The following is an 18,251-nucleotide window of genomic DNA, read 5'->3' as shown; positions in this document are numbered from 1 at the left end:
GACTTAAAACTACATTTATTATCTTTCGATTTTTGTAGTTCAGACATAGCTTAGCTGATTCCTGCAGCTCAGAGCCCTCACAAAACTTCAATTAGGGCCCCTGGGCTCAACCTGGGTGTTTGGGGTGGGGATCAGGGGGTCAGGATCCACGTATAAACTCACTCATATGGCCATTGGCAAGCCTCAGGTCTTCACACTCAGTTGACCAGAGATGAGATACTAATATTTTGAAAGTCCTGGACAGGAAGGCACCTGGCTTGTTAGAGGAGTTGGACTAAGCCAGTGTAGTCTGCATATACTGCAAGAGAGGAATAGGACATGAAGCAGGAGAGGTGGGAAGGCCCAGATTGGACCTGGGAAAAGTTGAGGGACTCTATTCTGAGTGCAAATGGAAGCCATAGGTGGATTTTGATAATGGAAATGATTGATCAATATTCTAAAATCCAGTTTGGCCCTAGCCAATTTGGCTCAGTGGATAGAGTGCCAACCTCTGGACTGAAGTGTCCTGGGTTCGATTTTGGTCATGAGCATGTATCTTGGTTGCAGGCTTGATCCCTGCCCTGGTCAGCAAGTGTGGGAGGCAACCAATCAATGTGTCTCTCTCACATCGATGTGTTTCTCCCCTCCCTTCCACTCTCTCTAAAAATCAGTGGAAAAATATCCTTGGGTGAGGATTAACTAAAAATTAAAGATAAATAAAAACCACTTTGGCAGCTACGACGAGAAATGGTTAGAGATGAAGGCAAGAGTGAGGGCAGAGAGACCAGTGAGGAGGGTATGATAGTCATGCACAGAAGAAACAATGCGACCAGGACTTGGGGAGGCAGGAGTGAGACATGGATAGACACTCGTGCAGAGGTAGAAAGGTAGCCCTTGGTGACAGACAGCTGGGGAAAATAAAGGAGGAAGAGAACCAAAGATACCCTCTAGGTAATGGGTTTGTTCCCTGGCTGGGCAGATGACTGGCAGCTGAGTTTGGGATGGCTAGGAGCCATCCCAGTGGAGGTGTCAAGGGAGTAGCCAGACTGCAACTTGGAGTCCGTATGTCATCTTCACTTCCCCAAACACAGGAGAACACAGTGACGAGGGAGTAGGAATGTGTTGCCTTGGGAGCCTACAGAGTTGCACTGCAATGACTTAGGAAGGCCCTGCCATCCCGGGGATGGGGGCGGGGCGGGGGGGGCGGTCAGGGAGGGGGAAGCTCGAGGTACTTCTTTCTGAGATAGAAAGGCCTACGTCACTTCCCCCCACACACTCTGTGACTGGCTCCCCCATTGGCCTCCTCTTTTGCCTTTCTAGTCCCCATGACAACACAGTTCTGGCAGCCCAGGCCAGGGCATCCCCGGTGGGACCCTGGCGTCCTTCAGGAGTTGTCCTCTACCTCCCAAGGCCTCGATGAGCACAGACAGGCATGTGGACAGACCCAAGTGTGCAGTTATGGTCCCTGCCACCCTCCTCGCTGCCCTCTGCTGCTCACTCAGCACAGCAGTGAGGAGGCTTTCCCACCCATGACTGTAGTGGAAGCCAAGCTGGGCCTGGCAGGTTCAGGACACGATTTCCCTGGCTTAGCCAAGATTCACAGAGGACGCAGGCCTGTGGTCCACATCGGGTTTGCATTCATCTGCTTATGTCAAGTCTTGTACTGACGTGTTCTTCCACAAGGGACTGTGGCTGGCAAGAATGCTCAGCCAGGCGTCGGGAGTTTTAGATCCTTGTCACAGCACACACTGTGACTCTGAACAGGCACTTCCCTGCTCTTTCCTCACTCCCCCTTGGCAGTGTAACCAAAGGACAGGACAACCTCTAGGGTCATTCCAAGCAACAGGATTTTATAATTCACAGGCGTGGTCACCTCAGCTGTTTCTCTTCTCTGTCCCTTTCTCAGCTCCCTGGGTCTCACTGACCCAGAAATGAGGCAGAGACCAGCAGGAGGCCTCCTCTCCCAGCCAGCATGTGGCTCCCAGCTGGGCCTGGAGTGTATGTAGGCAAGAGCCCTGGGCAGGGTGGGGCTCAGGATGCCAGACCAGCAGCAGGCACGATGTGGAGGGGAAGGTGGGAGCTGGCCCTGCCCGCTGGGTTTTATCAGCGAGCTCTTCAGACATACACAGAGGCAAGGCTGTGTATACACTCCCAGTCCCCGCGCTCCATCTGTCTCCCGCACGTCTAAACAGTGAGGGCGCCAAGGGCCTGCTCTCCACCTCCTCCTCCTCTCACCCCCGTTACTGCGGGAGGTGGTAGACACTCAGTACCCCTGAGGAGACAGGACCAGCCAAGGTAAGAAGGTTCGCCTCAGTCAGGAGTTCGCTGCTGGGTGAGTGAGAGGTCCTCAGAGCCCGAGTCTGGGGGGGCTGGGGAGGCCCGGGGGGTCACGGGGGGCAGGAGCCAGTTTCTGGCTGCCCGATCTGGATACAAAGCCTAGGCCCTAGGGGGTTAGCTTACAGATGAAAACTGACATTTGGGGCAAGAATTTTCACTTGAAATCAGCTTTCTGGATGCCATCCAATGGAGAAGCAGAATTTTTGTTATGTTCACTTATCAAAAGAAGCTGATCAATCAGATGTGCAGTCGGAGTCAGCAGCCCTAAAGCCCATCTTGCTCTCACTTAGTGTTCACCTCCCAGCTGTTCCCAGCCCTCTCCCAGCCTGTCTCCTCTCCAGCAACCTGAGGCTCCTCCAGAGGCAACAGCTAACGCCGTGGGAAAGGAGGGGGGGCTACCTGGCGAGGGCAGATGCAAAGAAGACCCTGGATGCTCATGGAGATGGGCACAGTGGCCTTTATGACACTCATGGGAGGCTTGTCTCCTCCCCCCACCCAAGGGGAAAGAAATGGAAGCAAGGGTTCTCCCCACATCTCCTTAGATCTTAGAACCTGACAGTGTCCAAAAGGTGCCGTTCCCCTCAAAGCGTAGCTTCCTTCCAGCCACTATGGGAGCCCAAGCAGTGCATATGGATATGGATGTCCCCTCCCTGTGACTCTGTCCCCCACAGAACACGTGGTGTCTCATCTGTCTGCAGCGGCGCCCCCAGAAAGACAGGCAGGGAGGGGGCTGAGGGAACAGTTTTTGCTGGCCTCTCACCACCTCCACACACAGAAAACCTCCCAGGCCTTTGGAAGTTTGCCCTGAGCAGGGGTGCAGGGTGGTGCTGGCAGATGGTCAGAGCTCATGGTGGCGTCCCCTTTGCTTTGTTGGTGCCTGAGAGGGACCACCAGGCCTTCCCTGCCCAGCCATTCCTGCTGTCTCTGAGCTCTGAGCATTGAGATGGGCAATGCAGGCGGCGGTTCCTGGGGCCCAGAGGTGGTCTCAGTGGGTCACTGGCATATGTCTCTCATGCCTCCAGTGAGCACCACTCTGTCATCCTGGTCGGGGCACGCCCGGAAGTGCAACGAGACAGCCAAGTCCTACTGTGTCAACGGAGGCGTCTGCTACTACATCGAGGGCATCAACCAGCTCTCCTGCAAGTAAGTGGCCAGCGGGGGCGGGCGCGAGGGCAAAGCCGGGTACGACAGGCTGGGCAGAAGTGGAGGGCTCTAGGAAAAGTGCGCTTCGAGCCACTAACAGTGGGTCCCCGAGGAGTGTAGACAGGGATGTGTGCCCCCTTTCCTGGAATCCAGGGAGATGTAGGCGCTAAAGGGCTCAGGGCTTCTCCAGGCCCAGTTTCCCAGGCCCCTACCCACTCATCTCCTGATGTCCACCCCTTCACCACCTTTCAGGAAGATGGGGAGGCCAGTCTGCGACCTGGGGATTGGGCTCGTTCTCTCTCTCTCTCTCTCTCTCTCTCTATCTCTCTCTCTCTCTCTCTCCCCCCCCCCTCCCCTCCCCATTGCTCAGCAACTCTCCAAACTTTGTTCTGATAAACATTCCCTGGGGGCGGGGGGGGGGGTTCCCCAGCAGTGAGGAGCCTGGCAGGGCCAGGCAGAGTGTGAATCCCAGAGCCCTTGGGGGAGAAGAGGGCTCTGTCCCCAGTGCTCACCTCAGGACCTGGCTACTCTCCCTGCCTGGCAGGACCCCACTATCCAAATATGCCCTGGGTGCTGCCTGGCCCTAGTTCCTCTCTGTGGGATGAAGGGACTCCAGTGGGGACACCACTCTTGGTGTGACCCAATGGGGGAGGTCAGGGTTGAAGAGCTCAAGCTGGGCCTTCTGTGCCTCCCCAAGGTCAGAGCTCCTCTCCAGCAGGCAGGGCTGCCTCAGGAGGACTCCCAGGAGCTTAGAACCACCTGTTCCACTTACACACAGGGCAGAGGGAATGGGCATCAGAGAAGGCTTGTTCAGGCCCAGCCAGACCTTCTGAGCAGCTGGACCCACAGCGCCCCTTGATGGGTTCTCTGGCAGGTGCAAGAGGAGGAGGAGGAAACAGAAGAGGAGGAGAAGGAGGAGTGGCTGGTGAGGGTAGCACAGGTTCTGGCTGGATCCTCAGGAGTGGGAGGGAGGTCTAGTTAACAACTTTGGGTTTTCAGAGCAGCCCAAGGCTAGGGTCTGGCAAGGTGCCAAAGCTGCCCCATTCCCATGGCATCTGGGCAAAGGCCACCAGTGTATCGATGGAGATTCAGAGAGAGGCATTTGCCCTCCCCACAGACAAGTCAGATTCAGCATTCCTCAGCTCTCCTGTTCTCCCGCCTGGCTACAGCCCCGGCCCCGGGGACTTTTAAAGACCACCCCGCCACACAAAGGGAGAACAGGGGGTCTATGCCTCCTTCACACTCTCCCTCAGGGCAGGCCAGCTTGGCCGGGGCTGCCAGGCAGATCTGTGCCTCTCACCCCAGCTGGCCTCCTCTGCTGGCTTTCTTCCTGGTTCCACCCTTACCTACTGCCATCCCCTTCCCGTCTCCCCGATCCTGAATCTTAGGGGACAGTCCCAATGGCAACAGCAGGTCCCCCAGGGAAGTTCCAAGCCCAGACTCAGCCCCTCATGCTTTCCCTCCCTCTGCCTCTAGGAGGCGCCACATTACCTCTGGAGACCCTGGGGAGCATTCTAGCCTTGATAGTGCTCTGAGCTCTTGGGAATAGACCTACAGAAATCCAGAGGGTTCTGGAAAACCGCCCAGAGACAGCCTAGCCTTGTGCCCTCCCTGCTTACCACCCCCCAATACACACACACCAGTCTTCTCTTCCTTAGCCCATTGGACCCTAGAATCTTGAAGGGATCCAGCAAAGGCACTGAAGTCAGCCCTGGCTCCAGGTAGGGAAGGTTTCAGCCCCCCAGGGCAGGTGCTGGGGCTGAGGAGGGCTTTGGGGCCCAGAACTCCTGCGCTAGAGAGTTTAGTGTGGGAAGGAGAAGGATGAGCTAATGGGTTCCCAGAGGGTCCTGCCATCAAGGCTGTACCCTTTAGACCCTCTGGGTCCCACCCAGCTCCATCTGAGAGGAATAGAGGGCAGGAGCCTGAGCCATTGTGAAGATAATGTCCTGTTTCCCCTCCCCACCAGGGCACTGGGGTCACTGCTTAGCACTTGAACTTGGTACCCAGAATCACCACCTCCCCATCTCAACCTGCCCTGGAACCCACTTCCCTGACTCCCTGAGCCCTCAAGGGAGAGGGGCATCCCTGGCGGGGATTTCGGCCAGGAAAGCAGGTCCTCAGAGCTGTGCTGGAGAAGGACAGGGGGGAGGGGGCCGGGCAGAGCCCAGAGGCCACTCTGGGGGTGGGTAGGCCGGGAGGGAAGGGGGGCAGGCCTCTTGGGGTTCCTGATGACACCTGAATGGAATAAAAAGGAGAGAACTCAGGAAATGGGACTCACGTCTTACCATTTGTGCTGTTTGTTTACTTTTTATTTTGATTTTTTTGCATTTCCGCTTAGCTTGGATAATGAAACTAGACTGGTCAGTTTCATTCCAGTTTCTATAAAAATCAGTTTTCCTTCCTGGTTTTCTGACACTTGTTGTTGTGTATTGGTTCAGAGCCCTGCAGGGAGTGTTGGAAAGCAGGCACACTCCGCCCCTCCTGTTTTTGTGGAATTCAGATCCAAAAGAAACAGTGTCCCTGATACTGAATTTTGTTTTCAAAAAGAAAACTTAGGGGGATTGGAAAATGGGGGGTCCAAATCAAGGGGACTGTCTCCTGTCTGGGCCAGACAGGGGTCTCTGCACTTCCTCTTGCTGCTTTCTCCTCTTCTCTTCGTGTTTTGTAGAGCACGGTTGGTGCGTGACTCTTGGGGACTGGTTCAGGGGATGATGACAGAACAAGACTCTCTTTCCAGCCCTGTGCACATACCAGCGGCATGCCTCCCTTTCCCATCAGCTCATCCCCCATTCCTTCTGCTCCCCCACCCCATTTCCAGGTGATTTCCCCCATCCCATACCCATGTGCCTGCTCATCCTCTCCACATCACCACCCCACCCATCATGAGGCCAGAGCCCCTTTCCTCCCTCCCTCCAGTGCCGGGGCGCACCCTCATCCTTCATCCTCCCCCTCCCCTGGGTGAGGGCAGCACACATGGCATTATCCCCAGGCTACCAAAAGGAGAAACTGAGGCCAGGGAGCTGGGGTGGGAAAACAGGGAGGCAGTGTCCCAACCTCTCTGTTACCCCAGATATAGCCCGAGGGCTCTCCTCTCTGCCCCTCTCTCACCCCTGCTCTTCTCCAGTCCTGGGCACAGACCTTCCCATAGTCATAGCAGATGATTTGGGAGGAAGGGCTGGGAAGGCTGCTACCTGCCATTCCTTCTAATCTGTCCCTTGTGCTTCTGTGCCAGGTCAGTCCCTGTTGGAGTGGGAACTACTAGTTAGCCACTCGCACTGAGTTCAGACCCCTCCTGGGTGATAGGCTACAATAGCTAGATCCTGCTACCTGGTCTTGGGTGCAGGGTAGAAAGGCTATAGGCTCAGTCCCAGAACCTTCTCTAGGGAAATCCAGCCTCCTAGATATAGTTAACCCTCAATAAGCAAGGCTAAAGAGAACAGAAGTGTCCAGGAGCCCGCCCCCGCCCCCCCCCGCCCCCCCCACCAAGGAGCCAGTGCCCAAAGAATAGCATGGGTGTCAGTCCTCCCCACCCCTACGCTGTGCCCATCCCCCCACTGCCAGTGGGGAACACACCTTCCCAGGGCAGGAAGTTTAGGACCATATTGCACAACTCTGGGGGCCTGTTCATGGTATAGACCATGTCCACGGCACCACCTTGAGTTGTGCAACTCAGTGGCCACAAAAGATATGAGGATACAGTTGGGTCAGTCCAGGCTGAGTGTGGGATCAGGGACACAGGGATGTGCTGTTATCATTGGTCTCCAAGAGCATCCCAGGGACAGCATCCCTGGTGCAATAATGCCAAATTCTCCCAGTATTGGGAATAATGTCCCCTTTGCTTCTTCCTGCCCCTGCACCCCTCCTCCCCCATTATCTCTCTAACACACACACAGGTTTTCCCTGTCTCCAGGAGCCAGGCTAATCGCAGACATTGGACACAGTCAAACATATCTCTTTCTTGTTCCTTTGCGAATTCCAAGAGTCGTTTGGGCAAGTTCCCCCAAAGGTGCTGCTGCTTGAAAAATCACTACTCCCCCTGGAGTCCCCATCCCACGTGGACATCAGTTTCTGAGAGCTGAGGAAGAAGAGCTGAGCCTGACGGGACTGGTTGGGAAGCCATAGCCTTAGCCTTAGCCAAACCTCCATCTGCCTGGGCTGGGATGGTTGAGGATGAGAGCCAGGGATCAGAGAAGGAGGTATTGACAAGGTGGTAGCCTGCTCCTCTAAGCCACCCTGTTCAACAGGATGAGTGTACATCAATTTCACTTACAGCCCCTCCCACTTTCTCCAGACACACTTTCCAGCCATTCACCACCACCCATTGGCCAGGTATACCTGCACACACACCGTCACCACTGCAGGGACCAGCCTCCTGCCTCCCAGAGGGAGATGATGTCAGGGCCCAGAGAAACTCTGCTACCTGCTCACCATCCACTCCCAATCCTCCAGGCTAGATTGAGGGCCACAGGGTTTTCATGAGTGTCTATCACAGCCAATGGCCACAACCTCCTATAAGCTTAAGAGGCTACTGACGATTTGTATACACTAGAATGCTAAGAGGTAAGAGTACACTCACCTCTTGATTAATGTTGAACAGTGACCTGTTATTGAGGAGACAGTGGTGATGGGCTGACCTAATTTCCTAAGGAAGAAGAGGCGAGGTAGCATACCCATCTCTGAGTAGGATTTGAGGGTTAGTCTGGCCCTGTCTGTAAGCCTCCCTGAGGTATCTGAGAGTACAGGGCTGGGCATGTCTCCCAGAAAACTGCAAGACAGGGACTCACTTGAGGGGAGAGTGGCAGCCAAAGAGCAGAAGGAAGTATACCTGGGCAGAAGTGCAAGGTCAGGGAGCTGGGAGTGGGTGGTGCTTTGCAGCTATAGAGCAGGCAACATGGGAGAATGAGCACCCACCAGAGCCAAGTAAGGATAGAGGAGCAGGTCACGGGGAAAGGCAGGTGTGCCAGGCAGCCAGTAGGCTCCCAATGTGGAACAGGCTTCAGGGTGCCCAGGGAGCCTACTCCAGCTCCCATCATAGTACTTGCCACCTGAGGCCAGATGCCCTGCCCTTGGCCTTGGCAGGCCAGCTTTGGGATGCCGGTAATTCTGGCTCTTCTCTAGCCTCACCTATTCCCCAGTAAGCTTCCCCACATATTCTACTCTAGGGCAGCCTTCCCCAAACAGGGTTACAAAGATTCCTCAAAAAAAAGACTTCGATGGTCAAATAAATTTGGGACATACTGGAAAATTCAGTTCTTTCCTCCTACAAAACTTCATAGCCTTTCATATGCCGGCGTGCACTGCAGCTCTACAAGGAAGCCTGGGAATGAATTTCCTAAATTTATTTGACCATAGAACCCTCTTCAAGAGAAGAGATGAGGTATCTCCAACGCCCCTTTTGTCATGAGTACAGTCTGGGAACAGCATTCTGGGGTTCTCTGAGCTTTCTGGAGCTGTTTCATGGATGAGAAAACCTGCCCAGAGCTCTGGAGAGAACCCTGCGGTAGGGCCTAGAAGAAATGGCTCCCAACTTGGTATTCCAGAGAACTCCCAGCACCCTGCCTGCTAACTGCCTGGCACCAAGGGGCTGCAGTTCTGGCTTCTTGGGGCCCAGGCAGGGCAGAAGGGAAGTCTCAAGGACCATTAGGACAATTAGGCAGTAAGTTCCCAGTTTCCCCACCCTGCTTCCCTGTATCATCCTCCTCCCCGCCCCCTCCCCTCCCCACCACCTACGGAGCCACATCTAGTAGAGAGATTTAAAGGAGATTTCCGAGCCCTCCACCCAGCCCTGACTCCAGCCCCTTTTGCGATAAGTGTGCCCCAGCGCCCAACTTGGTTTTCTCATTCATCACTGTGCACTTTGATTTCTAACCTGAGCCTCGCGGATGATGCCAGTTTGTTCTGTGATTTTTCCCCTTTTCCTTCTCCAGATGTCCAAACGGATTCTTCGGACAGAGATGTTTGGAGAAACTGCCTTTGCGATTGTACATGCCAGATCCTAAGCAAAGTATGTTTGAAGATACAAACACGAGTCCCTGCTCCTTAGAAAGCTTCCGGGTGCAGTCCCCCCACCCCTGACGTAGGGCGTAGGGCCAGGGGTGTTGGTTGTTTTGATCTTTGGCTGTTTTGTTTTGTTTCTCTTTTCTTTTCTGTATTTTGGTTTGTTAGTTCTTTTTGTTTTGTTTTGTTTTGCTTTGTTTTTCATTTTTGGCCTAATCCTTGGGTTTAAAGTTCAGGGCTACAGGTAAGGGGTATAGTGGCAAGGCCAGTACAAATGGTAACGTTGGCAAGGAACCCAGCTGGCATGGGCAGGAGCCGTGCCAGGGTGTTGCAATGCCTGTGTCTTGCTATCCTGGCTCTCTCTTTCTGGTTTTCTTTCTTTTGGTAGGTGTCCTGTGGGATACACCGGGGACAGGTGTCAGCAGTTCGCAATGGTCAACTTCTCCAGTATGTCTCTTTCTTCTACTTCTTTTCTTCCCTGGTGACTGACAGTCTCCCCCTGTGGGAGGGGTGGGGCCTTGCTGAGCAAGACTAGGGGAGGACACAGGGTGCCCTGGGCTCCTCTCAGTCTTCAGTGCTCACAAGAAGCCTGTGCGGAGGGGACCCATACACCCTGCCACCCCACCTCTACATCGCTGTCCTACCTGGGTGCAGTAATGCCCAATTCTCCCTGCAGCTGGCCGGAGCCCCGCTCAGGCCTCCTCACTGCTTCTGAGGTGGGGCAGCCTGGCCAGCTTAGGAAGAAGCATTTGCAGAGCCTTCGCCTGCTTCCAAAGGCCTGTTTGAGGAGGTCAGGCTGCCTATGGGGCCGCGCAGTGAGTGTGTGCACGTGTGTGCTGGTGTGCTTGACGAAGCGAGTCCTCGGAAAGCCTGTCTCCGTCCGGGTCAAGCCAAAGTTGGTTTTGGTTTGGTTTTTGGTGATGGGGGTGTGGAGAAGGGGGTGTTGAGGGACAACAGGTCCCATGGCAATAACTTCCATGTTAACCAGAGACTGGAGACATTTCCATGGCTATGGGATGGGGTGGGCGGTTGAAGCGGATGCTAAAAGATAGAAGGGCTGAGGAATCGAGAGGTAACTAGCAACTCCCTCCAGGCCCTCTCTGGTCTGAGTCCCCATCCAGGTGTTCATTCCTTTCCATTCTTCCACTTCTGAGGTTGGAGTTTTCTGGTGTACATGGTTTGCTGGGGGCGGGGCCGGGGATGTCAGCCCTGTGGCTTAAGGATGAGGCCATAATTGTGGTTTTATTTGGAGCTGGGAGCAGTTCCTTTCAAGTACCACCAGGTGGAGGTGAAGCAGAGCAAAAAGCCACAGGCTGGCCATGGACTCTGTGTTTGGGGTCCAGCGGTCTGTTGGCTTGCAAGCAGGACATCCTCCTAGTACATAGGCCCCTGCTTGCCCCCCTCCGCTCCAGGGAGGACAGTGGGGTCCCAGGAGGACTTAGGAACCACAGTGATGGGCCTGGGCATGGGCAGCTCAAGTTCAAGAGGCTGAGGGAAGGACCCAGGAGGTTACTGAGGTAGCCTTTGGAAAAAGGGGGTTTGGGTCCTCAGGCCACAGCACAAAAGCCTGGAATATGCTACCCTCTCCCTCCCTCTAGGAGCCTGGAAGCCAAGTCTTAGAGAGGAAAGTAGAGGCCCCAGGGAGGTAAGGGCTGGTCGGCCCAGATGGTCAGCTATCTTAATAGCGTGTGGGAGGCAGCACTCTCCCCAAGCTCCTCCAGTTGGAGGTCAGAGAGGAAGGCCATGGGGATAAGAGCAGAGCCTGTGGGCAGGGCATGTGGCCCAACAGAATTCTCCAGAGCCCAAGCTCCAGGAAGAATTGCAGAGTCAGATCCAGCCCATTGGAGGGCCTTAGGGGGAGTGGGGGGACCTCGGGCTGGGGCAGAGCAGCCAGGCGGAGGCTGAGCACCATGGGAGAGAGGCAGTGAGGACTATTCCTTGTCACCTTTAGGTGCAGAGCCTCCCTGGCTTATGGACTGTTCTGGACAGGGAGTCCCAGCCCATCCTGAATCAGAGCAGCAGAGCCTCCGGAACTCGGCCACTGGCCAAGCTTCTCTGCCAGCTGGGCTGCTTCAGCTTTCAGCTCAGATCTGCTGGGAGGGTCAGCAAGGCTCCAGGAGCTCAGAAAAGAGCCTGGAAAGGCAGCGCCAGGCCTTCCTGCCTAGTGTTATCGGATCGCTGCTGAAACCTTGCTAGCTTTGGGTAAAGGATTTATACCCTTCAAGCACTTTGCCCAGAGCACTTCATGCAGTGCTCGATCAGATCATTATTAAAAAGGTAGTGGGTGATGCTAGTTTAAGTGTTCAGGCTTTCATTTCAGATAGACCTGAATAAAAATGCCAGTTGCTGAGCTTGCTAGTTCTGGGGCCTCACTTAACCTCTCTGTGCTTGTTTTGCATCTGTAAAATGGGGCTACTAACAATTCTGCCTGTAGGGTTGCTGTTAGGATGAAACTATGTATATGACGGGTCTGCCTACCATGACTGAGTGCAGTTTAGGCAGCAGGGCCAGCACGAGCTCCCTGGAGGCTGACCTCCGGCACATCCTGAGCGCAGTGTCTTTCTGCAGAGAGCCTCTAGACTAGGTTACTTCTTGCAGAGGCCACAGAATCAGAGCCTCTAGTCACAACAGCACGTTGAAGCTTCTCCTTCTTCCACTGACAGCCCCTCCACTTCCCAAGAGTCAAAACTGTGCATCTATTCATACGAACCCGTGTAAAAGAGCACACGCACCTGCAGACATATGAGCAAACACACAAGCATGTGCCCTGGAGCCCACATCATGGCCTCCTTGTCCAGGTCCCTGTGACTGTGTATCATAGGACATGCTCAGGATGAGGACTTCGTATATTGCCTGCTAAGCCTGGCCCTATTGGAAAGCTAGCACCAGATTGCCATGGTTACTGGTCTATATGAAATTTCTGTTCAGTAGGACCTGTCTGTGACTCTGTGTTGCCACTTCTCCTGTCTGAGTGGCAGCCAGTGAACATGACAGGTGGGAGACTGTTTTTCTTTGCTGGGGCTAGGCTAGAGAGCCACAGGCCCCTCAGAACTCATCCCCAGTGAGAGGGAAGCAGGACTGCCTTCCTAGTGACTGGACAAGCCCTCAGTGACATCACCAGCCACCACTGGTCCATCCTAAACAGTACTGGCCTTTGACTCAAAGGAGAGGACAGTCAGGAGACCCAGAAGCTGCTATTATTGCTACCACTTGGTTCCTAGAGGAATGGTGCAGAAGAAAATTCCAAAATGGCTTTGGGAGCCCTGCTCCCTTCTCCAGGTCGTCATTGCCCTTAGGATAGCCAGTCAGGCCTTCCAAGAGGCCCAGTGGACAGGAATAGCCATGGTTTAGCCTCAAGAGACTGGAGGCCTGGCCTCCAGTCTCCCTTCTGCCTCCTAATTTGCTGTGTGACCTATGAAAGTGTCCTAGCACCTCTGAGCCCCAGCTGCCTCATCTAAAACAATAGTCTAAAGTGGAGCCCAGGCCAGCTCTATGGACCACAGTCATCTTAGTGTCCCAGGTGCTATGGTCAAGCTAGGTTGTTCTCTCTTAGGAGGCATAGCTGATATCTAGACTGTGAGCTCTCTCCAGTTACCTGAAAGGTCCCTGAGGCCAGAGGTTTAACTACTCAGGGAAAGCTGCCCCCGAGGACTCTGAGTTTGTCAAGGTTGTACTGTCTCCTTGGCCCAGGGAGAGGCGTGGACTCACTGTACTTATGGTGACTCCTACTCCAAGCAGTAAGAAAAGGACTGCAAAGAAACCACATTCAAGGTCACTCCCAACCTCGCATCTAACAGGAGTGCACAGGAGGGCTCATGTTCGGAAGGGCTGGGGTTCAGGCTTCCGTGGTATGGTCTCTGCATGGAACTGGGGGTCAGGGCTCAGGATCCTCGAGCCTCTTTTGGTCAGAACGATCTTGGTCCCTGGTGCAGAGCCACCCTGCTCTCCTGCCCTTTTCCAACTATAGAACCCTCTGGAATCCCCATGAGGAAGCAGAAAGAGATCCAGGGATAGACAATGCACAGGACTTCCTTCCATGCTCTCCTTCCTCTACATGGAATGAGAACATCAAAACACAAGTTCACCTGCTCCCTAATCTAGCTGAGCTTACTGAGTGCAGGTGGGGAGGCCATGGTGTTGGGCCCTGCAACTGTGCTGAGCCTCATGCTGTCCTGACCTTCTCACATCTGACCCCTCACTGTGTGCAGGCACTTTTGACAAATGACTTGCCCACATCCACGCAGCCAATTAGAGGTCAAACTGAGCCTCAAGGCCTGCAGACAGGAATTGGCTGCAACATGAGAATAGTAGGTGAGCTTTTCAAAAACACTGTTGAGATTCCTGGGCTCCCACCCCAGACCCTGATTTCATTGGTCTGGAGGATCCTGAAGCACAGCCAGGTTGGAAACTACCCAGATATGCCATGGTCAGGCCTAACCCCCATTTAACAGATAAGAGACTGAGAGCTAGATAGACTCTGATCACACCTTAGGCAGGGCTCTCTTACCTACCCCTTGTATGGCATGTTGCACATTTGCAATATGATCCCACTTTAAAGAATGCAGTTGGCCCACCACTTAAGGGGCACAGGTGTTCCACAAGTGAGCCCACTTGTCTCTCTCAGAGTTACGGTTTGCTTTGCTAAGTTGTGAAATCAGGCTCAGACCCTGAGGCCCATCCCCTGTAGGCTTCTAGGGTGTTGGGGGTGCCAAGTGGAGAAGTGACCTCCACCTGGAGCTTCCTCCTCTCCCCACTCCTGCTCCCCACAAATTCTGAGTGTAAGTGCACAGGCTCCTGGTACATAGGCAGCCAACTGAGCCTGGGGGGCAGGACCGAGACGCGGGGTCAGTCTGGGAGCCCCACCCATCATTCTGAACAGAAAGGTGAGCTCCCTGGAGGAGCTCGGGGCTGAGCAAGCCGTTTCCAGGAGGGGCGTGAGAGTGCCGAAGGCCTGGTGCTGGAGCTGGGAGGGGGAGAATGCAGACTCTTCGGACCCCCGTCCCCACTCACCTTTCCTCCTCGGGGACATATGCCAACTGCCTCTCACCAGGTACTAACCCCACAGCTCATCTCTAAAGAACCTGCCCTGCCTGCCAAGCCTAACATTTCCTCTCTCCACCCGTCAGGGGCTCTTGGGGATGGGGTGCCAGGGAAAGGGGCTCAGGAAGCTGGGAGGGGACACCACTAACCTGCTTTCACCTCACAGGCTGGCTGCTGGTGTCTGAAGAGTCCTGACCAACGTTTCTCTCTCTCTCTCTTTCTTTCTCTCTCTCTCTCCCTTCCCCACCCTCCCCCTCCCCCATCCATCTCTGTATCTCTCCCTCCATCCCTTCCCCTCTCTGACCCTCTTCTCTTCTGCACTGCCAGAGCACCTGGGATTTGAACTAAAGGGTATGGAGCCTTCATTTATCACTACGTCCCGTCCACACAGCCCCTCTCCACAGCCTCTGACTCCATGTGTGCTGGATGTTTGGCTTCCTTTCCAAAACATGGTGGGGTGGGGGAGGGGAAATGATTCCAAAATTCTCCTCTGGCCCCATCAAGATGTCCAATCATAAACCACTTTTATCTGGGGGAGACGAAAAGTTCATGAAAAGCAGGGCACCCTGGGAGACATACTGTGGCCCCAGTGTATGGAAGCCTGGGGCTGATGGGTCGGAGAGCCGGAGTCCGGAAGCCACGCATCTTGGTTTGGAGAGTTGTGAAGAAAGGCAGCACTTTCCACTTAACCTTAGTCCCCCTTCCTCCTCCCATTTCCACCTCCATTGCTTCTCATCTCTGCCCTCTGCCCTGGGTCTGCCAGGCTTTGTCATCTGCTTGAGGCTGTCACTCCCTCCGTGATCTGCCCCCATGATGGCACGCATGTTCATCTGTAAGCAAGGGTCTGGGGTGGGCCAGCCTCTGGAGCCTCCCTCCTGCCCCCCAGTGGAGAAGCTTACCTCCCTCCCACTCGTGTGTTCTGGCTCCTGGAAGACACCTCGCATAGGAAGGCACTCTGAGGGTCGGTCTGTCCAGCTCTCTGGCTTGGGTTGGGAGGCTCCACCCTGCAAGTGCCCAGATGTTTTACAGCAGGAGAGATGGGGGGGGGGGGGCGCGGGCTCAGAGGGGTTGAGCTGAGGCTTCTGTGCTGTCAGATTTCAGTTGTGGTGTGAAGCCTACTGTCATGAAAAGGCTGTTCTGGTGGCACGTTTGGGGAGGCCCCAGTGTCCCCACCACCCAACCCCTATCAGCTGTTCTCAGTAGAAGCCAGAGCTAAAAGTCGGCGTGTGAGAGTGTGCCTGTCTGTTGACTGTGACAGGGTGGGGAGGAGAGGGGCTGAGTCTGGACAGTGTGTGTGGTGGTGGCAGGGTGCAAGGGGTGACTCTGTACGGGTGCAGGGGGCGAATCTATAGGGTTGCCTGTGTGTGTTGTGGAGAGTGAAAGTGTTTATATCTGTTAGGTCGCTCGGTGCAGGATGTGAGTACCCGGAAGGGGGCAGTGGATACCTTGGTGTTAAGGGTTGAGTGTGTGCGGTTGAAGCTGTGAGGGTGCGGAGGTGTGAGATATGTAAATGTGCGTCTGTGTCTGCCACAGTGGTCTGTACCTTCCTTCACTCACCAACTCAACAAGCATCTGCTGACTCCGGAATTTGCCAGAGTCTGGCAATCTGGCACAGGGTCCCTACCTTTCTGGTGCTCACATTCACAGGATGAGACAGACGGTAAGACAAACTGGAAAGCTATCAGGAGGTGGTAAGTGCCATCCAGAAAATAAAATAATGGGATCGCGCCTAGCTGGGGTGGGAGCTACTTTAGCTAAGTGGTCAGGGGAGGCTTGTCCAATGAGGTGACATTTACGGACATGAAAAGTAGCCAGCCCTGCAAACAACTGGGGGAGAATGTCTGCAAGGCCATAGCAAGTCAGGAGGAGTGGGCCTCTTCAATGGACACAAGACTGCCAGCGCGTCGGGAGCATAGCGGACATGGGGAAGAGGACCACAGGTGAGAGCTAAGAGGGAGGGTGGAGCCAGGTAATCTGGGGCCTCACAGGCCATGATAAGGCTTCGAGTAGTATTTAAGTTGCAGTGGAAACCACTGTGAGAAGTAAAATGCTTTATGGTTATAGATCAGTGTGGCTTTTGGCTGGAGAACAGATTGGGTTGGGGGAGCGGTGGGGAGTGGAAGCAGAGAAACCAGTCAGCTGTCCAGGGGAGAGATGGCATCATTTGGGACTAAGCTGGGAGCAGTGGAAATGGTGAGAAGGGTCAGATCCAGCATCTACTTGGGAGGTAGAGCTGAGGACTAGCTGATGGACTGGGTGCCAGTGTCGGTGGGAAGGCAGGGAGTAATCAGAGATGATTTGGGGCCTGAGAAGCAAGAAAGGTGCGGTTTCCCTGAAGAGACAGGAAGAGCAGGGAGCAGGTTTGGAGAGATGGGGGGGATCAGTGCTGGTGCCGGGCCATGGCCCTTGGGTGTAGGAGTCTGGAGCTCAGGGAGAAGTCAGAGCAGGAGATAAAAATTTGAGAGTCAGCTGCATACAGATGGCATTTAAAGTCTGGTTGAGATCACGAAGGGAGAGAAGGCAGGTGGAGAGAGAAAAAAGGAGCCTGAGAGCTCTGGGCCCTTCTGCACTGCAGCCCACGTAGAAGAGGAGGAAGCAGCAACTGTGACAGTCAAGCCAGTGCAGGGGGAGCCAACCCTGGAGAGAACAGGAGTGGGCCCAGCAGGGAGTCAGCTGAGAGGTTGTCAGTGACCACGACCAGAGTGGCTTCGGAGGAGTGACGGAGACAGATGTCTGACTGGAGAGGACTGAGGAGTGGACGGTGATGACAACTGGAGGCAGGACACAGACCACAGAGCCCCGAGATGAGGGTGTGTAGGCAGACACGATTGCACGTGTACGTGTGTGTGTGCTTTTGTGCTTTTCTGGATGTGTGTGAATGCACCTTTGTGAAGGGGGTCTGTCTGTGTCTCAGATAGGCATAGACCCACAGGTATGTGTGTCCAGAGGGTTTGCTCCCAGGAGTCTGCAGATGGGTATTCCTTTGCCACAGGAGGTGCGGCAAGCCGAGGGCTTAGGGAAATTTTCCAGGGCTCCCCCAAGGCCTTGGGGTCCAGCCTTCACTTATCCCTGTGCTGGCAGGAGAGGAGCCATGTGGAAGGGCCAGCCAGTAGGTGCGGGTGGGGCAGGTGGAGTGTCTAGGCTGTATGCCTTGACTGGCTGGTACTGTCACCTTTTTCCTTTCCTTCCTCCTGCTTTCTCTGTTCTAGAAGGGTAGAGGGCACTCCACCAAGGAGTGGGAGGTAGAGGAGCTAGACAGGTCTGTCTGCGGCCTAGCCTAGCTCAGCCCCTCAGAAAGGCTGGGACTGTACCTGGAGCCGAGGACTGTCCTGAAGCACAGGGCTGTGCTGCCCCTGGTGGCCTTCTCACAGCCACAGGTGGGGAGGGCCGGCACGGGCAGGGCTGCAACCCTGACCTGGCTGCAAGGGTGAACAAAGGCCTTTCCCCGTGGGCCTGGTCTGCTCTGTCCAGCCTCTGGGTCAGAGGTCCTATCACCAGCCCAGAACAAACCACTTTCCATCTTCTTAGAGAAGCTGCTGTAGCAGGCCAGGCCTCTGCCCAGAGTTGCCATGTTTGCCACCATTAAAAACAGCTCCCCCAGCCCATCAAGGTCCTTTGCCGCCCCTAGGCCATAATGGGACAGGGCAGGGTTGTTGGCCAAACTGGGTTGCCCTCCTCTATGGCCTTGGGACTTCGCCTCCATCCCCTCATCCTCCTGCATTTTCCACTCACATGCCTCGGGCAGGGTGTGGGGT

At 54.9% G+C, this 18,251-nt stretch overlaps 1 protein-coding gene across 5 annotated transcripts in view; it reads left to right on the top strand.

The window, feature by feature from the left end:
• The window catches only part of NRG2 (neuregulin 2), a 178,846-nt gene that overhangs the window by 151,413 nt on the left and 9,182 nt on the right, over nucleotides 1-18,251 (top strand). For 2 of the 5 annotated variants that reach the window (XR_013995970.1, XM_081090807.1), the window contains exons 4-6: nucleotides 3,339-3,459; nucleotides 9,387-9,463; nucleotides 14,824-14,847. Coding sequence is in view for 4 of the 5 variants with exons in the window: in XM_081090807.1 (XP_080946933.1) it covers nucleotides 3,339-3,459; nucleotides 9,387-9,463; nucleotides 14,824-14,847 (222 nt within the window). In the remaining variant the exon portion in view is untranslated. Of the gene's footprint in view, nucleotides 1-3,338; nucleotides 3,460-9,386; nucleotides 9,468-9,844; nucleotides 9,904-14,823; nucleotides 14,848-18,251 lie in introns of all 5 variants that reach the window. The other 3 variants (XM_081090810.1, XM_081090808.1, XM_081090809.1) reach the window with 3 other exon arrangements.

The sequence above is a fragment of the Myotis nattereri genome (assembly GCF_964212035.1).
Source record: "Myotis nattereri genome assembly, chromosome: 5".
Lineage (NCBI taxonomy): Eukaryota > Metazoa > Chordata > Mammalia > Chiroptera > Vespertilionidae > Myotis > Myotis nattereri.
The sequence above is the reverse complement of the archived record's forward strand: the minus strand, read 5'-3'. Positions and strand labels throughout refer to the sequence as shown.